Source organism: Dasypus novemcinctus, chromosome 5, assembly GCF_030445035.2.
Source record: "Dasypus novemcinctus isolate mDasNov1 chromosome 5, mDasNov1.1.hap2, whole genome shotgun sequence".
NCBI lineage: Eukaryota > Metazoa > Chordata > Mammalia > Cingulata > Dasypodidae > Dasypus > Dasypus novemcinctus.
In genome coordinates this window covers 151,157,169-151,174,042 of record NC_080677.1, presented here as the reverse complement: position 1 = coordinate 151,174,042, position 16,874 = coordinate 151,157,169, and the positions used below count along the sequence as shown (strand labels likewise).

Genomic DNA, 16,874 nt, shown 5'->3' with positions numbered 1-16,874 from the left:
ATGTAGCACCTGCAGTACAATGAACCCAATGACCACTGAGTTGTCGAGAAAGACATTATGTTTGGTTAAAGGAAAGAAAAAAAAAAAGGAAGAAAGAAAAAAAGGCACAGCGCCATTTTTAAGATAGTGCCAATTTAAAAGCTGTCGTGTTAAAACAGAAATCATTCTCCAGTATCTATACTTTCCCCTGGAGTTCAAGGCAGTAAGAGTCGCAATCCTTACTATAAAACAAAACATACTAGAGTGGACGGCCCAAACATTCTTCAAAGTATGTGTGTCTAAAACCAGAAGGAAGTACACCTACCTACCCCCATCTTCTCCCTCCCACCCCCAGAACCCTCAAAACACATTTAGAGGAGCTATGCCCCAGACTTGAACTCACTCTGTCTTTATCATCTGCTACATCGCAGAGAATGTCATCAAGATCCAGTATTCCTCCATCTCCATGTTCCAATCGATGCACCTGAATCCAGTAGTTTGGATCCTATACAAAAGAAGAAAAACAGCGCAAGTGAGCATCACCAAAAAGGAATTTGACAATTTTAAACTGTGCTAACTTTCCGCCCATAAAGGGAAATCGACCACATAGACAATATTGTAATTGATTAAAAATTCAGAGAGCTTCCTATCTTTGGTATTCAGTCAATTTCCCTTTTCTCTTATGACGGAGTTACTTCTGCATACTCTTTCCCTCTGGCTCAGAGGCTTTTATATTATAACGATAGGAACTGCAAAATACAGAAAAACTCAATGCACCAAAAAAATATTGATTTCTCTAAAGCATACTGGCTTTCCCACTGTCCAATGCAAAGTACTTATTAATCCTCTTAATGCAATCTATAGAAATATTCTACTAAGCAAGCAGCATAAATTGTATGTCTGAAAAACTCATGTCACAGCCTATCTGCAAAAAGTAAGTGGCTCAGCCTGGGGCAAAAGTGCTCCCCACAAACAGGCCCTGAAGGATGCTGGCAAGGGCATCATGATCAAAGGAAACTCAGAACTATATGTGCAGTTTGAGCCTACTTTTGTAAAAGCAAAATTACATGCACAGGTAACTATATTTCACGTTCAAAAAATAAAATAACAAAAAGCAGCTTAACAAATTATGGAAGCATTACTTTAAAAACAAATTTTTTTTTGTCCAGGCATATTTAGCTTATTTAATCCTGATAGCAAATTCAGTTGTTTCTGTAGTTCCAAATGATGAATAAATGAATAGATTTGTTAAATGACATGACCAAGGTCTCCTTGTTAGAAAGAATATGGAAAGTAAAAAAAGCTTCATCATATTCACATCTCATAAAACTAAATCCAAATTTTTTTTTTACCATTAGGATTGATATAGTACCTTCCATACCTTTCCGACAAAAATATAACAATATTACTGTTAACTATAAGCTATGTTACATTAGTTGTGGTGTTCCCATTTATCATCATTTTTTAACACCTTGTAATAATAGAGAAACATTCGTGCATTTATGTTTTTAACCACAAATTTCATCTACTACTGATTACTATATTGTGCAGTCCCTGGAGAAACAATGAAGTTTACTGTCAGGATTAAATAGGACAGTATTTTTCAAAGTAATGCTTCCATAAGTTGTTAAGCTGCCTTTTGTCAGTTTTTTAAGTTGAAATAAAGTGTTTGTTTTTTTTTTAAGGCAAAATGACAGAAGGTAACACTGCAGAGTTGATAGTTACATTAAATGTAAATGGTTTAAACTACTGACTCAAAAGGCAGATGCTGGTAGAAAGGATAAAAAATCCATGGCATAATGATATGCTATTTGTAGGAGAATTACCTTATATTCAAAGACACAAGTAGAGTGAAAGTGAAAGGATAAAAAAATATATATCATGCAAATACTAACCAAAAGAGAGCCAGAGTAGCTATACTAATCTCAGATAAAACAGACTTTTTTAGTCAAAAAGAGTTATAAGGGAAAATGTAGATCAACAATCTTGTAACTCTTTATTTAAATATATATATATATAGAGAGAGAAAGAGAACATATATATATATGCACCTAATGGCACCACCTCAAAATATATGAGATAAATATTGACAAATCTGAAAGGATTCTTCTCTAGTACAGATGGATCACTCTCTAGGGTAGAATATATGTTAGGTCACAAAACAAGTCTCAATAAATTCAGAAATCTTGAAATTATACAACATATCATCTCTAACCACAATGGACTGAAGCTAGAAATCAGTACAGAAGGGGAAGCAGATGTGGCTCAAGCAATTGGGCTCCCATCTACCATACAGGAGATCCAGGGTTGGTTACCCAGGGCCCCCTAGTGAAGGCAAGCTGGCCCACAGGGAGTGCAGGCCCACTCAGAGTGCTGTCCCGTGCAGGAGTGCTGCCCGGCGTAGGAGTGCTGGCCCATGTGGAGAGCTGGTGCAGCAAGATGACACAACGAAAAGAGATACAGAGGAGAGATAATAAGAGATGCAGACCAGGGAGCTGAGGTGGTGCAAGAATGATCACCTCTCTCCCACTCTGGAAGGTCCCAGGATCGGTTCCCATGGCCGCCTAACGAGAAGACAGACAGACATAGAAGAACACACAGACAATGGACACAGAGAGCAGATAATGGAGGGAAGGGGAGAAATAAATAATCTTTAAAAAAAAAGGGATGATTTGAAAAAAAAATTTAAAGAAATCAGTTCAGAAGGAGAAATGGAAAATTCACAATTATATGGAAATTAAACAACCAATTGTTCAAAGAAAAAAATCACAAGGGAAATTAGGAAATATCTAGAGGTGAATGAAAATGAAAACATAATACACCAAAACTTATGGGATGCAGCAAAGGCAGTACTGAAAGGTAAATTTATAGCTCTATATGCCTACATTTAAAAAGCAGAAAGAACTAAAATCTGAGACCTAATACCAGAACTGCAGGATCTATAAAAAGAAGAGTAATCTAAACCCAAAGTGAGCAGATGGAAGGAAATAACAATGATTAGAGCAGAGATAAAATAGAGAATAGAAGAAACAATAGAGTGAATCAATGAAACCAAAAGTTGGTTCTTCAAAAAGATCAATAAAATCTACGTTCCTTTATCCAGACTGACAATGAAAAAACGGGAAGGATACAAATTACTAAAGTCAGAAATGAATGGGGAGGGAAGCAGATGTGGCTCAACTAATAGAGCATCCGCCTACGATATAGGAAGTCCAGGGTTCAAACCCAGGGCCTCCTGGCCCATGCAGCGAGCTGGCCCACGCACAATGCTGCTGCACACAAGGAGTGCCATGCCACACAAGGGTGTCCCGCATGTAGGGGAGCCCACACGCAAGCAGTGCATCCCGCAAGGAGAGCTGCCCCGTGCGAACAAAGCTCAACCCGCCCAGGAGCGGTGCTGCATATACAGAGAGCTGATGGAGCAAGATGACACAACAAAAAGAGACATAGATTCCTGGTGTCACTGACAAGAATGCAAGCAGACACAGAAGAGCACACAGTGAATGGACAAAGACAACAGACAATGGGGAGCGGGGGGGGGGGGCGGAAGGGGAAGAGAAAAAAAAAATCTTAAAAAAAAAAAAAATGAATGGGGAGATACTAATCCCAAAGAAATAAAAAGGATAAGAGGATTCCATAAGCAAATGTATGCCAACAAATTAGATAACCTAGATGAAATGGACAAACTACTAGAAACAGACAACCTTCAGTGACTCCGGAAGAATTAGATGATCTCAACAAACCAACAACTATTAAAGAGACTCGTTCACCAAAACACTCCCAAAGCAAAGTCCAGGACCAGATGGCTTCACAGAGGAATTTTATCAAAGATTCCAAGAATTGACACCAATCTGTTCAAAGTCTTCCAAAAAAATCAAAGAGGAAGAAACACTCCTTAATTCTTTCTATGAGGCTAACATTACCTTCACACCAAAACAGATAAAGAAACAATCAGAAAAGAAAATTACACACCAATATCCCTAATGAATATAGATGCAAAAATCATCAGCAAAATACTAATAAGTCAAATCCAATAGGAAATGCAAAGTAAAATACACCACAATCAAGTGGGATTTATCATTAGTAATGCAAGGGTGGATCAATTTAAGAAAATCAAATAACGGCATATACCACATTAAAGAACAAAGGAAAAATACCACAGGATCATCTCAGTTGATGCAGAAAAGGAATCTGACAAAATCCAGTACTCTCAGTCTAAGTAAAAATACTTAGAAAAGTAGGAATAGAAGGGAAATTCCTCAAAATGATAAACTACATCTATGAAAAACCCACAAAATGGGCTAATTTCAAACAAGTGCATTGCCCCAGAATTCATGAGGGTATATGGAAGCCGTCATTCTCCGATACTGCTCCTGGGTTCTAACTTTTCACACAGAAAGGGTAGGGGGACCAGGGAGGTGGAATTTGGTACTACGCATCAACATGCTTAAAACTGTACATACCCATTGACCCTGTAACTAAAAGTGTGCTAAAGATACATGGTCAGGATAGACACATTAAATCAGATTTAATGATAGTACAAAACCAGAAACCAGCCACATAGCCAACAATTGCTTGAACACAACCACTCAACGAAACACCATACAATGTTAAAAATAATGTTAACAAAATACTACGTAAAGTTTTGTCTCATCTTTAGTTTGAAGAAAGTACTACATATAGACCTAGCCAAAAAGACAAAAAGGGTACACAGTAGGAAGTATTTGCCTTTATATTCTGATTTTCCATAATGGATGTAAGTGTATCATTTTTAAATTTATTATTTTTAAAAACAAGTGAATACATTTCTTCCTGTCTCATTATTCCTCAGTAACATAAAGGACTTCTCTAACTCATCCCTGCTTCAAGATCCTTGTCTTCTCAGTCCTGCCCTACATTTTGCTACCATATTCATCCTCCTCAAAAATACCCATTTCTCTTCTTTCTTTCCTTTTCTATGGTCTCAATATTTTTTCAAGGGAACAGACAATTACCAGGATATAGAATAAATAGAACCAAGTGTCAAAGAGGAATTTAAAGCTTCTTTAATAATAATAATAATAATAATAATAAAATAAGTAACCCATTTCTTATTGCTTGTACACTTTGGATGGATTTATGCTTTATTAATATGAATCAATAAAATTTATTTTTTTAAAAAGCATTTCTTCATGTCACTGTCCTGTGACCTGAGTCATCTGCAGTGACCCCTACAGTCTAAAGGTCAAAATCCACCATCTTGGGCCAAGCATTCAAGGCTCTTCCCAACCTCGCTGGGTTTTTGTCTTCTATCAGCCCTTCAGTCCTGGACACTGCCTTGGCATAGCTGGATCTTTGATTGTTCACTGATAAATCCTAAGAAGAGTGCCTGGGACAGAGTGAAGGCTCAGTAAATATTTACCAAATCAATGAATGAATCTTACAATTTTGTTCGTGCTATTGCACACATCTGGAACAATTTCACCCCACAGCTCCAATAACCCAAATTCTACATACCTTTCTAAACCTGGTTCAAAATCAACCTCCTCTGTGAAATGTCCTCCAACCCTAAAGTATTTACCTAGTCCACATATTTTTCACTCAATATCATAGTTTCTTGTATACTTGTGTTGTTTTATTTAACTCCTAGATAAGGTACGCAAAGGCAGGGACTAACCTTTTTTATTTTCTTTAAAAAAACAAAACAAAACAAATCATAGAACAAAGAACAGAACCCAGCATTGTATGAATAGAGGGTTCTAAATAAGAAAAAAAATAAAAATAATAGCTCTATTGGATAAAGGAAAGAATTTGCACAAGGGTTTCTCAGAGAATATAATCAACAAATGTGGGCTTGTGCTCTCCTATCTGCCAAAAGAAATGCCACAGACATGCCCATGCTCCGTTGAGGGCAGGAAGAATGGCCCCACTGGCCCTCTATCCTCTGACTCGCAGAACTGGCTCAAGAAAAGCTGCGTGATCACTCCAGCTTACATTCCAGATATAATCCTAGATACTTTCCCTTACAGTGAAAAGGCACTCGAATTCCACAGAGGAAGAAACCCCTTCTTTCCCTCCCACAGGTGTGTCCCCAGCATCCCTGGCCTGGAACACTGGGCAGAAGTGAGTTTAAACCTGCATTAACTTCCTGTACCCCAGGAAAAGGCAGGTAAGACAAAAGCCTGCCATGCCTCGCCAAGTTCTCCCCCCTCTTTCCCTGGCAAGTGGGGAATGATGAAGGGCATGTGGAGTGGCACCTGATGACCAGGTAAATGTAGCACAGAAGCTGTTACTGAAGAAGGAACCAGGTTGTGGCTGATCTCTCGTAGACACAAGCCTAAGTCCCTACAAAAATAACATGGACCTACAGAATAGTCTGCCCCAGAACTCAAAACTATTTGTAAGCCTTGCAACCACTAGCAGATACCAAGCACCGCTCTCCTCTCCTAGCCCAGCCCGTTCCTCACCGTCACCCCACTGACGGGAAGGCACTAGAAGCCACCAGCCACCGAGCACACCTTCTTGATGTTTCATAACACTCCTCAAGGTAGACGTTTTCAGCTCCATTTTGCAGATGAGTACATCTGAGATCACACGTGTAATTAAAGGTAAAGAGCAAAGGGGGGTTAAGCTCAGATAGTAACCCGAAAGCTCAATCTGTGCCATGTCTTACCAACACACTGCGTCTTCCAGGAGGGGCATGAGGCTTGCCAATGGGACACGTGGAAGACAGAACATGAAGCCAAGACCAAGTAAAGGCCTTTCTGCTTGCTTGTGTATTACTGAGAATTGGGGGAAAGAAAAGGGGAAGCAGGTGTAGCAGATGTAGCTCAAGTGGTTGAGTGCTGCTTCCCATGTCCAAGGTCCTGGGTTCGATCCCCGATACCTCCTTAAACAACAAAACAACAACAACAAACCTACCACCCACTAGTTAATGTATTTCACTAACTTAGATATGAAGAAGGCTTACCAGGCTTCCTTTCAAAGGTGCATCAGAGATACACAGACAGAAGCAGCATCCTGTTGGAGACACGCAGCCCAGATCCAAAGCTGTAGAAATGGTGCCTATGCATACAGCAGGATCATGGACATCTCCAGAGACTTACGCTCCAGCCTGGTAGGCAACCACTGTGCGGCCCCATGTGCGATTAAGATAACTGCATGTGTCTGAGAAAACTATGTGATCTGAGACTAGTTAAAGCTAACCAGGGGTAGGGGGTAGGAAGTGGGGTATATGGGAAACTCTTACGTTTTTTATGTTTTTTAATGTAACATTCTTTGTGAGCTATTAACTTTAATTTAAAAAGTGTAAAAAAAAAAACAGAAATAAAGTTGTTGGAAAAAATAAAAATAAAATAAAATAAAGCTAACTAAAACGTTGACTGATTGTCTAGTGTTTACCAAAGAAATGATCCAAAAGGAGATCCTTGAGGTTACTCACCCAACCCAACCAAAGAAAAACACGGTCACACATGTTTACTCTCTAACTAGCGAGCAAGGGAGACTGATTCAGCCCAAAAGGAATGCTTCTGACCTGGAAGCAAACTTCATGGAAATATGATCATTTCTAAATAGCTCTGAATTCCAAAGCAAACAAACAACCTGACCCCAAAGCACTTTTCCCCCTCCCACATTACTTAATCCAAAAAGCATCTCCCAATTTTTCTTATTAAAGAAGTTCTTTCAAGTTAATTAAAAACGCCTGAGTGATTCTTTACACCTGGCTCTTCAAAACATGACTGACTCGGAACTATTCCTGAGCCAATACAGAAGAGGAGACTAGGATGAAATAATGAACTTGGACAGGGGAACTCCCACCTACCCCTGATTTCCTCTTTGGAAGCCTGAGCAAACGGTCCCCCGGCCACGCCTTGTGGGCCCTGGATTCAGATTCGACACGCCCCACGCTGCCTGGGGCCTGGGTTCGAGCTCCACAGCAGCACAAGTGTGGTCCAAAGACAGCAGGCATGGCCGGCGGCGCGCGGCTCAGGCCAGGCCACGTGGCGGGGCGCAGGGGCCTGTTCCCCGGCCTCCGCAGGGTTGCCGATGCCAGAAGCGGGGCTCCCTTCTCTCCCGGGTACCCCCACCTCCAGTCGAGGCAGGAAGCCATGCCAGCATCTTCCAAAGTTCTGCCGACGGCCAGACGGTGCTCCAAAGTCCCACCAGCAAGGACAGGTTCACAGGCAAGGAAGCAGCGTCGGCTTTCAGGAAAGCGTTTCAGTGGAGAGGAGAGATTCAGACAGACAGACAGACAGGGGGTGTGTGTGCGCATTTCTACCTGCCAGGATGTGAGGTATTCGGTCCGTGCGCTCTCCCCGTTGCTCGACACTTCCTGAAACTCGTCGTCCGCTTGCTTCTCCCCTCCTGGAAGGCCAGTCCCCTTTCTTCCCTCTTCCCTCGCGGAAATCTTGCCCAGGGTTCATTCCTGGCTGAAATCTCTCTTGGCGGTATCAGTCTTCAGTTCCACTTGATCTTATTCCCAATGTCTCCACAGCACTTAAACCAATGTCTTGAAGCTTTGCACATTTTACAGGGATCGCCCTAAGGAGTCTCAGGCCACCTTTATGCATTTGTCCAATTAGGAGTCTCTGCTCTTTGCCAAGCACCGACCTAGACGGCGGTGCCAGCAGCGAAGGCCCCTCACCTGCTACAAGCTCTGCCCTGGCACACAAACCAGCAGGGCCTCTCTCAACACAAGCCCCAACCCCACAACAGTCGTCAAAGTACGTTCCTGGCTACACTTAAGTCAAAGATCAGTTGGTATTCCCTCACTAACCTCCTTGCTTCCAAAAATTTTTGGCACTTTGGGGCCTCCATTTGAAAATGGAGGAATTTTTAAATACGGGTTTCAGGATAACTTATGAAATATACATAAAGGAGATAATGTATATGAATGCTGTATAATTTCATAATTCCTTGAACACACGGCTAGTTCTCTGTCCCTATAAAGCTTTCCCTTATGAGAGATTTGAAATGTAGTTACTCAACCCTTAAACGTATTCTTAAGAAATTACGCAACACAATATCCCAGAGAGGTTAACAACTCTAAGCACTAAAACGGAAAACATAGCATGGACAAATCCTAGTGTGAACTGTTAACATTTTCTAGGAAACCAAAAAGTAAAGTTTCTGAAAAAAAAAAAAAAAACCCTGCATGGAAACAAATAAACAAATTAGCACTATGGAAACTCAAGCAAAACAGAGTGACACAACTAGTAATTAAGTTGGGACATGGACTACATCAAACAATAAAACTTGCAACTATAAACTTATCAGATGGAGGGAGGAGCAACAGGAACAAAACTAGTTTGTGAAGCTTTAAAGCAGGGGTTCCTACCCTGTTCTGTTCCACGGCTCTGCCAGCCAGGTGGAAACCACAGCCCCCTAAGTCCACACTCAGCTGGGTATTACTTAACAAGCAGATCACACTCGCACCAACACGTCCCCAGAAGAATCCTGTTTTTTTGAATTTCCATTCAAGCTCATGGACCTCTGGTGAGGAGCCCCCGCTGTAAAGGCACAGGAATCGAGTAGAACCGACAAGAAACCGGAACTTGAATGAAAAAAGCGTATGCGGTTGCTCCCCCGTCTGTAAGCAGCCACAGAAAGAGACAATAAAGCAGCTCTTTGGGGTTAAGCAGCCTCACACTGCTCAAGTCACTTCCTCTTTGTGGGCACCCGAGGCCCCGTGTGTAAATCAAAGGGGCTGGATCTCCGAGGTCACCCTCTGGCTCTAGTCTCTGAGGCTCTAAGGTGAAAAGCAGGCACCTCCTCCAGGCAGCTCGCCTGGCCTAAGTGGGGGAAGATGACCTCCCCGACCACGGTGATTTGATCTTGAAAAACAGCTTACAGAAAAAACTCAAAACTGCCCAGCCTTCCCCCACAACGTCCTCTGCCCTAAGCAACATGGTTTCTTACAGGAGCATTTTTCAGGATTCTAAGCCCAAAGAAAATCTGCCGCTGGCCTTAGAGCCACAACTGTGTGCTGCCCCCATCGCTGGAAAAGATCCTGCCAGCAGGGGAGGGGGCAGACAGGGAGGCGCCCATCGGCTGTGAGGATTCCCGCGCGATGGGGGAGAACAGGGTGCAGGGTAAACACTGAATCAAATCGGAATCTCCTCCCTCTGAGGGGACTCTGTTTCAGATGAAAGGGGGCACGGGCAAGTAATGCCCACTCTCCAAAACCGTAGCTCTAATATGTGCTCTAAAACTAACCTAATAGATACGTGGGAAGCTCGCTAAAAGTACACAAGTACAAAAGGGAAACACCTATGTGGTTAAAGGGAGAAAGTGTAGGTGGTGAATACAGTACCAGAATAAAAATTTTTTTTATTAAAAAAAAAAAGCACCTTAAGGCTGTTCAACACAAACAGGGAACCCTGATACAAACCAAAGGCTACAGTTAATGGCACAATTATAATAACATTCTGTCATCAGTTGTAACAAAGGTACCACACGAATGCAAGGTGTTAATAATGGGGGTACATGGGAACTCTGTGTTTACTGCATGATATTTATGTAAACCTACAGCTTCTATACGTTAAAAAAATAATAATAAATGACAGTCCCATTTATAAAAATCCAGAAAGCACTGAAGACAAAGAATACTTCATGAAGGGATGAGCATTTCATTTCAACAGAGGGAAATCATACTATAAAGGTAGGAGGCCAAAACATGCCTGCTGTGACTGGGCACCAGGGAATAAAGCCCAAGAGTGACACACGCCACTGGCGCAGGTGCCTTCCTCTGTGCTCTCTTTCCCGGTGCAGGTGGCACATGGAGCTCAGCAGGAAGACAAGGGCAGAGCCCTTTTCAGAGCTTTGTGACAATCACTGGTGCTTAAGCCTTCATCTTAATGTCATCATCAAGCATCCTGTTTGTCTTGAACTATTAAAACAAGGGAATCCATCACCGACAGAAGCCAGCAATCTGAGGTTTGAAGAAAAAGGAGCATTTCAAAGGACCCAAAATCACATCTTTTAGAAATCCTAAATTTCAAGGATTACGAGATTATCTGGGGGTTACAGTCTTTCCTCTCCCTTTAAGTTAAATCTTTTCTGAGTCAAAAAATCTCATCCCTCAAATTTGTTTCACAGTTCCCTTGGTGTATTGCAGCAGCTCCTCTTGTTTATCGAAAGAGGGGTATAAATAGCAGGTCAATAAAACCAGAACAAGGAAAACATAAAGCTTGTTTGACAGCTGAGGCCGCAAATATGTTCATAAAAATGCAAGAGAAACCACTGAGATTTTATTTAGACCTGCTCAATATGTAGGAGCAATCAGGTGTTTCCAGTGGAATCCTCAATCCGTACCCCTCCATGCTTTCTCCCCACCACCAAGAAATCTCAAGCTATCTTGAAACTTGAACAAAGTTCAAGTATTAATGACAAATTCAAGACTCTGAACTTTTTACATCGCAGCTGAGTAAAGATTATGACATAGGACTTAACTAGTAAAAAAAAAAAAAAAGTATAGCCACATAAGTAAAATGTAATTAAATACTAGCTTCTCTTTCATGAAAAGTCTATGTTAGCAAAGCATTCAGGAGGTAAAGCCATGTGGTTTGAGGGGTATTTGTTTCGCTGCGGAGATACTGGCTTTGTTTTCGCACAGGCCTATCCTGCAGTCATCTAACATTCCTGCAAAACTTGTCTTTGTTTTCGATGGCCATATAAACAACTATTTTGGCACCAAAATCAGAGTTCATGGTGCTAGGAGCATTAGAAAACAATTTCTCTCTCAAAATTTGATCATTTCCAGGGAAATAAATCTAATGTAGATTACCAGCATTCAATTTTCTTTCTTTTTTCTTTACTTCAAAAAAAAAAGTTTTGAAAATATGCCACTTTGTATTGTATCAAGAGTTCTTCTCAACTCACCTAAAATAAAACTTATAAAGATAATACTTCTGGTGTCCCACCACTGAGGTCATAAAAATGTTGCCAACATTACTGTAGTAAGGCTAAATCCACCATAATTGAAAGAAAATAACTTGCTTTTAAGGATTGTCACTATCAGTTAAAAGTCATGGTATTATGAAGAAAACATTTTTCAGGTTAAGTAGAGGGCACTAGATATTTGTACAATAGGCAATAGGAATATCTTGAGAATGATGAACAGCTTATTCTAAAATCTATATCAAATATTCATGTACCCTTGAAAAATCTAAAGGAATATGATACTGAAGCAAAATTGACTTGGTTATCTGTAACCACTAAACATCATCACACTCCTTACAAAGGCCAATGGCAATCAAAAGAATCAATTTCAGAGTCAAGGAAACTACGTTCTTTTTAGAACTCAAATCTCAAATGCACTTCTTTCCTACACCTCCATCCTGTCTTTTAGAAAAGCTGATGAAAAAGAATAGGGTGTAAAATAAACCATGTGAAAAGAAGAAAAATAATAGAGGCTAGCGCCCCAGGAATGCTGTAATCCAACATCTGATCTGCTGGGCAGAACGAGGGAGGTGAAGCATAACCTGAGCCTTTTTCTCCAGCCTCACCCCAGCGGTGGTACCCAAGGCAGCCGCGCCGAGGGAGATGAGCAAGGGCTCACAAGTGACAAGCTAAACGACCAGGATGCTCAACTACTCGGCAGCCTTTCCTGGGGAGTAAGGTGCTGCTGCTCCACACCCCAAATCACAGAAGGCACCCCTGGACACACAGCTTCTGCAGGTGTCAGATTCCAAGCTTTCATCAATCACGATAAGATGCAAATGAAAGCGAGAGAGCTAATACGTATGTCGATTCAGAAATCTGATGGAAGATATAGATCAAACATCACTGTTAATCTGAATTATATGAAAAAAAAAATAGGTGGATTGTACCAACAGTCCAATTAATCATATATTAAGTTACAAATACACAAACTCTAACACTAGAAAAACATAGGCTTTACTTTTTTCCTAACCAGTCCTAGGGAAGATTCCTATCACCACCATCCTGCCATTTACCCTTGCAATTTCCACCTGACGTCATGACACACACAAAAAACCAAATTATAGCTTACCCACTACAAATTTGAATAGTAAGCCTGGCATAATGCTTTCGCACAGAGTCACTGTAAACTACAAGCACAGGAGGTGTTACGGGGGGTGAGGACTGGAGAACAGGCCTGGTAACTTCTTCGCACTAAGAGCCAGGATCGACATAGGTGTGATATCCAATCCCATCCTCCCTGCAGTATCCCAACCCAACCCATCCCTGCCGTCAGAACACATCAGCCTCCTGCTTCCAGTGTGCGCTCCTGCAGAGAGCTCTTGACTAGGCTGTGAAAGCCATGGAAGGCTGCAGTCTCAAAGACGTGTAACTGCGTTTCTGTTTGCCCCTTGGGTTTTGGGATATCACAAAGCATGTTTAAAACCGCCTTCCAGGGATACGGATATGGCTCAAGTGATAGGGCTCCTGCCTACCATATGGGAGGACCTGGGTTTGATCCCTGGGGCTTCCTGGTGAAAAAGAAGAGAAAGTGTGCCCGCACAGCGAACCAGTGCCCATGGTGAGCCAAGCGCCTGGGCGGTGAGCGAGAGCCTCTGCAAGTGAGTCACGCAGCAAGATGATGATGATGCAACAAAAGAGAAAGACGAAGGGGAGAGTCAAGGTGAAGTGCAGCATAAAGGGGAATCCTAGAGGAGAAAGATGAGAAGACAAAAAGATAAACAGATACAGAAGATTACACAGTGAATGGACACAGACAGCAAAAAAAAAAAACAAAAACAAAAACAGCAGGGCAGGGGAGGGAGGAAAATAAATAAATCTTTAAAAAAAAGAAAAAAGAAAAAAAAAACCACCTTCCAAAACACAGAATCATCTTTACAAAGCATGGTTAAGGCAGGGTGTTAAATAGTCCCATTGCCAAACACATATGTTGATGTGAAGCAGTAGAAGGTGCCTTCGGTTCAAATGTATTCTATAAAGCCTTAAAAGAAAAAAAATCTTCAACGACAGTTGAAACACACACCAGCAAAATCATTCTTCCTCTCTGGTTGTTTTCCTTCTTTAAAGGAACATGGTGACTTTGATTTCTGTTGCTGACCCCCAAAGCTTTAAAGTCAGCACCCGTCATAGAAAGATCAAAAGCTTCTTCGAGCTCAGATGACTATAAGCTGAATTTAAACTATTTAAATATAGTTTAAAAGTATGTTTTCAAAATCACAACAGATATGCTATCGATCAGATCACAGTAATTAATCTCAGCTTTGTGACGTCAGACATCTTTTAGATTTCCCACTTTCCACAGCTAGTTCTCTGCTTCGGGAAAAAAACCAACCGCTTCATAAATTTTGCAGTATCCTAGAACAATGGGTTTCAAAATATGCTTGTGTATTGATGGCAATGCAGCAGAGGTACTGAAGGAGCAGGGGATTTAAGACCTTTCGGGGACACCGGGCCAGGGGTGGGAGCCGCTTTCTTCTTCAGGGGCTGTCGGCGTGACCTTGGGCAGTTTGTTCAATCCCTGGGCCAAACGCCTGTGGGGTTTGGTGGATAGGGGCTAAGGCGATTGAGTCCTTCAACTCTCAAATCCGCATTCCTAACCACGTGTTCTTCTGGGCTGGGTTTACTCCTAGAGAAACACAGACCAGCCAGCAGAGGGCACTCCACCAGCACACAGGTTCCCGAATGCACCGCGGGAAACCAGAGCTCTTCACCCAATGAAGGCAGAAGCACCTTCTTAATTTAAACTTCAGATCCAGAATGGGGACTGTTTCATTGGCAATTAGAATAAACTGAAGTGTTCATGAAGTAACAGGCAATCGAAGGACGCAGCAGAACTAATGCTATATTTCTTAAAACGTGTTTCTACATAAAAGGTGGCGGAGGGACTGGGAGAGGGGCATGGTCAATGCAGCACAACTGGAAAATGCATCATGATTTGTGGCTTGTGCCATGCCAATTACACTTTGCCTTCTAAATCATGCCCTCTTTTAAAAGCTTGTACGAGTATCCATTCTCTTGTAATGGTTGGACACAGAATGCTGTTTATTTCCCTTCTGATCTCGTCTGTGACTAGGTGTTTTCTTTTAAAGTTCGTACAATCTGCTTAATTTACTTGGAAAAAAAATAAAAATTATATACAGTAATCTGCCCTGTGCCTGATCGCAATAAGAAAATCTAAAATAATTTGATTATCGCCGTGGTAAACATAGCACATTGTTGATGGTGGTTGGCTTCCTTCCAAAAAATCCAGTGAAAGAACCCTGTGAAATACTACCATGAAAATATGTGTTTGTTAAATTGTCTAAGTTTCATTCACTAAATCCTGGAATTGAAAAATGACCGTGAGATATCTGTGCGTTTTTTCTTTACCACTCTGCTTTATGATTGACCCTAAGACAAAGTACCAAAGGGGCGGGAGTGGGGGGACAGCTTTGCAGAAAAGTAAGCATCCCTCCACTGCCAAGAGCAGCAGAGGCCTCCATAGATCCGCAGAGCATTGAGTCTACTGAGATCCAAAGGGCAAAGACTTGTTGGGGAGCAAACAGCCAAGCAGAAAAAATGAGAACGCGCTTTCAATCGGTTCCAGGAGCTCTATAAAGCCACAGACGCTGCTCATGAAGAACGTGAAGCAAGCATTAGCCCACTGGGTACCAGCAAGATCGCCAAGGAGTTAAGAGTGAAGATTCTGGCCCTAGAGCAAATTATTTAACCTCTCTCTGCTTAGTTTCCTCATCTGAAAAATGCGGAAAATAATACCTAAGTCAGAGTTGGTTAAGAGGATTAAATGACTCAAAACCTTTAAAGCAGTAAAACAGCGCAAAGCCCTGAGTCACTGCTCAATGAATATAGTTGCTATTACTATTTGCCAGGATTTTGCAAAACTCCCTCTGGCCTCATCTGGGTAGTGTAGTGCTCACATTATACACTGTAAAAGCGACCCTCGTACAGGCACAAGTATCTAATGTCAATCTCTCTCAAACAAGAATGAGGGTAGACACTGATGGTTCTCAACCCTGGCTATACCAGTAGCAACTGGGGAGTGTTGTTAGAGACCCACCACCCCACCCCAGACCACTGATTAGAAATCCAGGGGATGCTAACATGCAGAGTTGAGAGGCACTGGTCTCCACCACCTAACACTAGACTTGTTAAATGAGTAACAAGTTACTTTACAAATTCTCCAGCACACCTCAAACACTATTTGCTTGACCTGGACTAATTTTCCTCTCTTGAGGGAGGAACGCTCATATTCTGATTTTAAATTTTGTTAAAAATTCTCAGCCATGTAGCAGCACAATGCAGGATCTGAGTATAAATGTCCCTAGATTTAGATAGTGACTTGAATTTAAAAATTTTTCAGCGTTAAGGTTAGAATAGGTCCTCAGTTATCATTTCGTGGATTTTTTTTTTGCCTTCAATGTGTTTTAACCATCAACAGTCAACTGTCTCTGAGTCAGATGCAGTATAACTTCTTAAAGCTTCCTAAAGCAACTATAATTATTTTTATAGAGGGCAGAGCAAATACAGCTAATGGTTTCCAAAAACAAAAGCTTTTCTCCCTTGTATTTATAGGAAACGCCAGCACTGCGTCTTTCTCTTCTTCCTGAGCACACAGCTAACAGCAGCTTTTCCTCCCATCCACGGCGACTCAGGGCCTAGGCGGCCGGCAGCATTCCCTGCATTTCAGTCGCCTGAGAATCAACAGTTAGCTCTGTGCGCTCAGCCCATTAAGAACTCGCCAGCTGTAATATTTATATTACAGCAGTACCAAGTCTAAGGGCCCCCCTACCCTCAACATGAGATTACCCTTGGAGGCCCCACAAAAACCCAGACCCTCTGTTCCTGCACTGCACAGTGTGGCGGGTGGCACCCCTGGGTGGGGGTGGAGTGGGGAGGCGGTTCCAACATTCTGAGATGTCAAGTTTAAATACTTCAGCCCAAGAGTCACGACTTCACAGTACATGAAAGGAGAGAGA

The 16,874-nt window shown here is 41.8% G+C and overlaps 1 protein-coding gene across 10 annotated transcripts in view; it reads right to left on the bottom strand.

Moving 5' to 3' along the window:
* Positions 1–16,874, bottom strand: part of PARD3 (par-3 family cell polarity regulator) — a 669,864-nt gene that overhangs the window by 565,805 nt on the left and 87,185 nt on the right. For all 10 annotated transcript variants that reach the window (XM_058297689.2, XM_071215434.1, XM_058297690.2 and 7 more), the window contains exon 2: positions 383–484. In XM_058297689.2, coding sequence (XP_058153672.1) covers positions 383–484 — 102 coding nt within the window. The remainder of the gene's footprint in view (positions 1–382; positions 485–16,874) is intronic.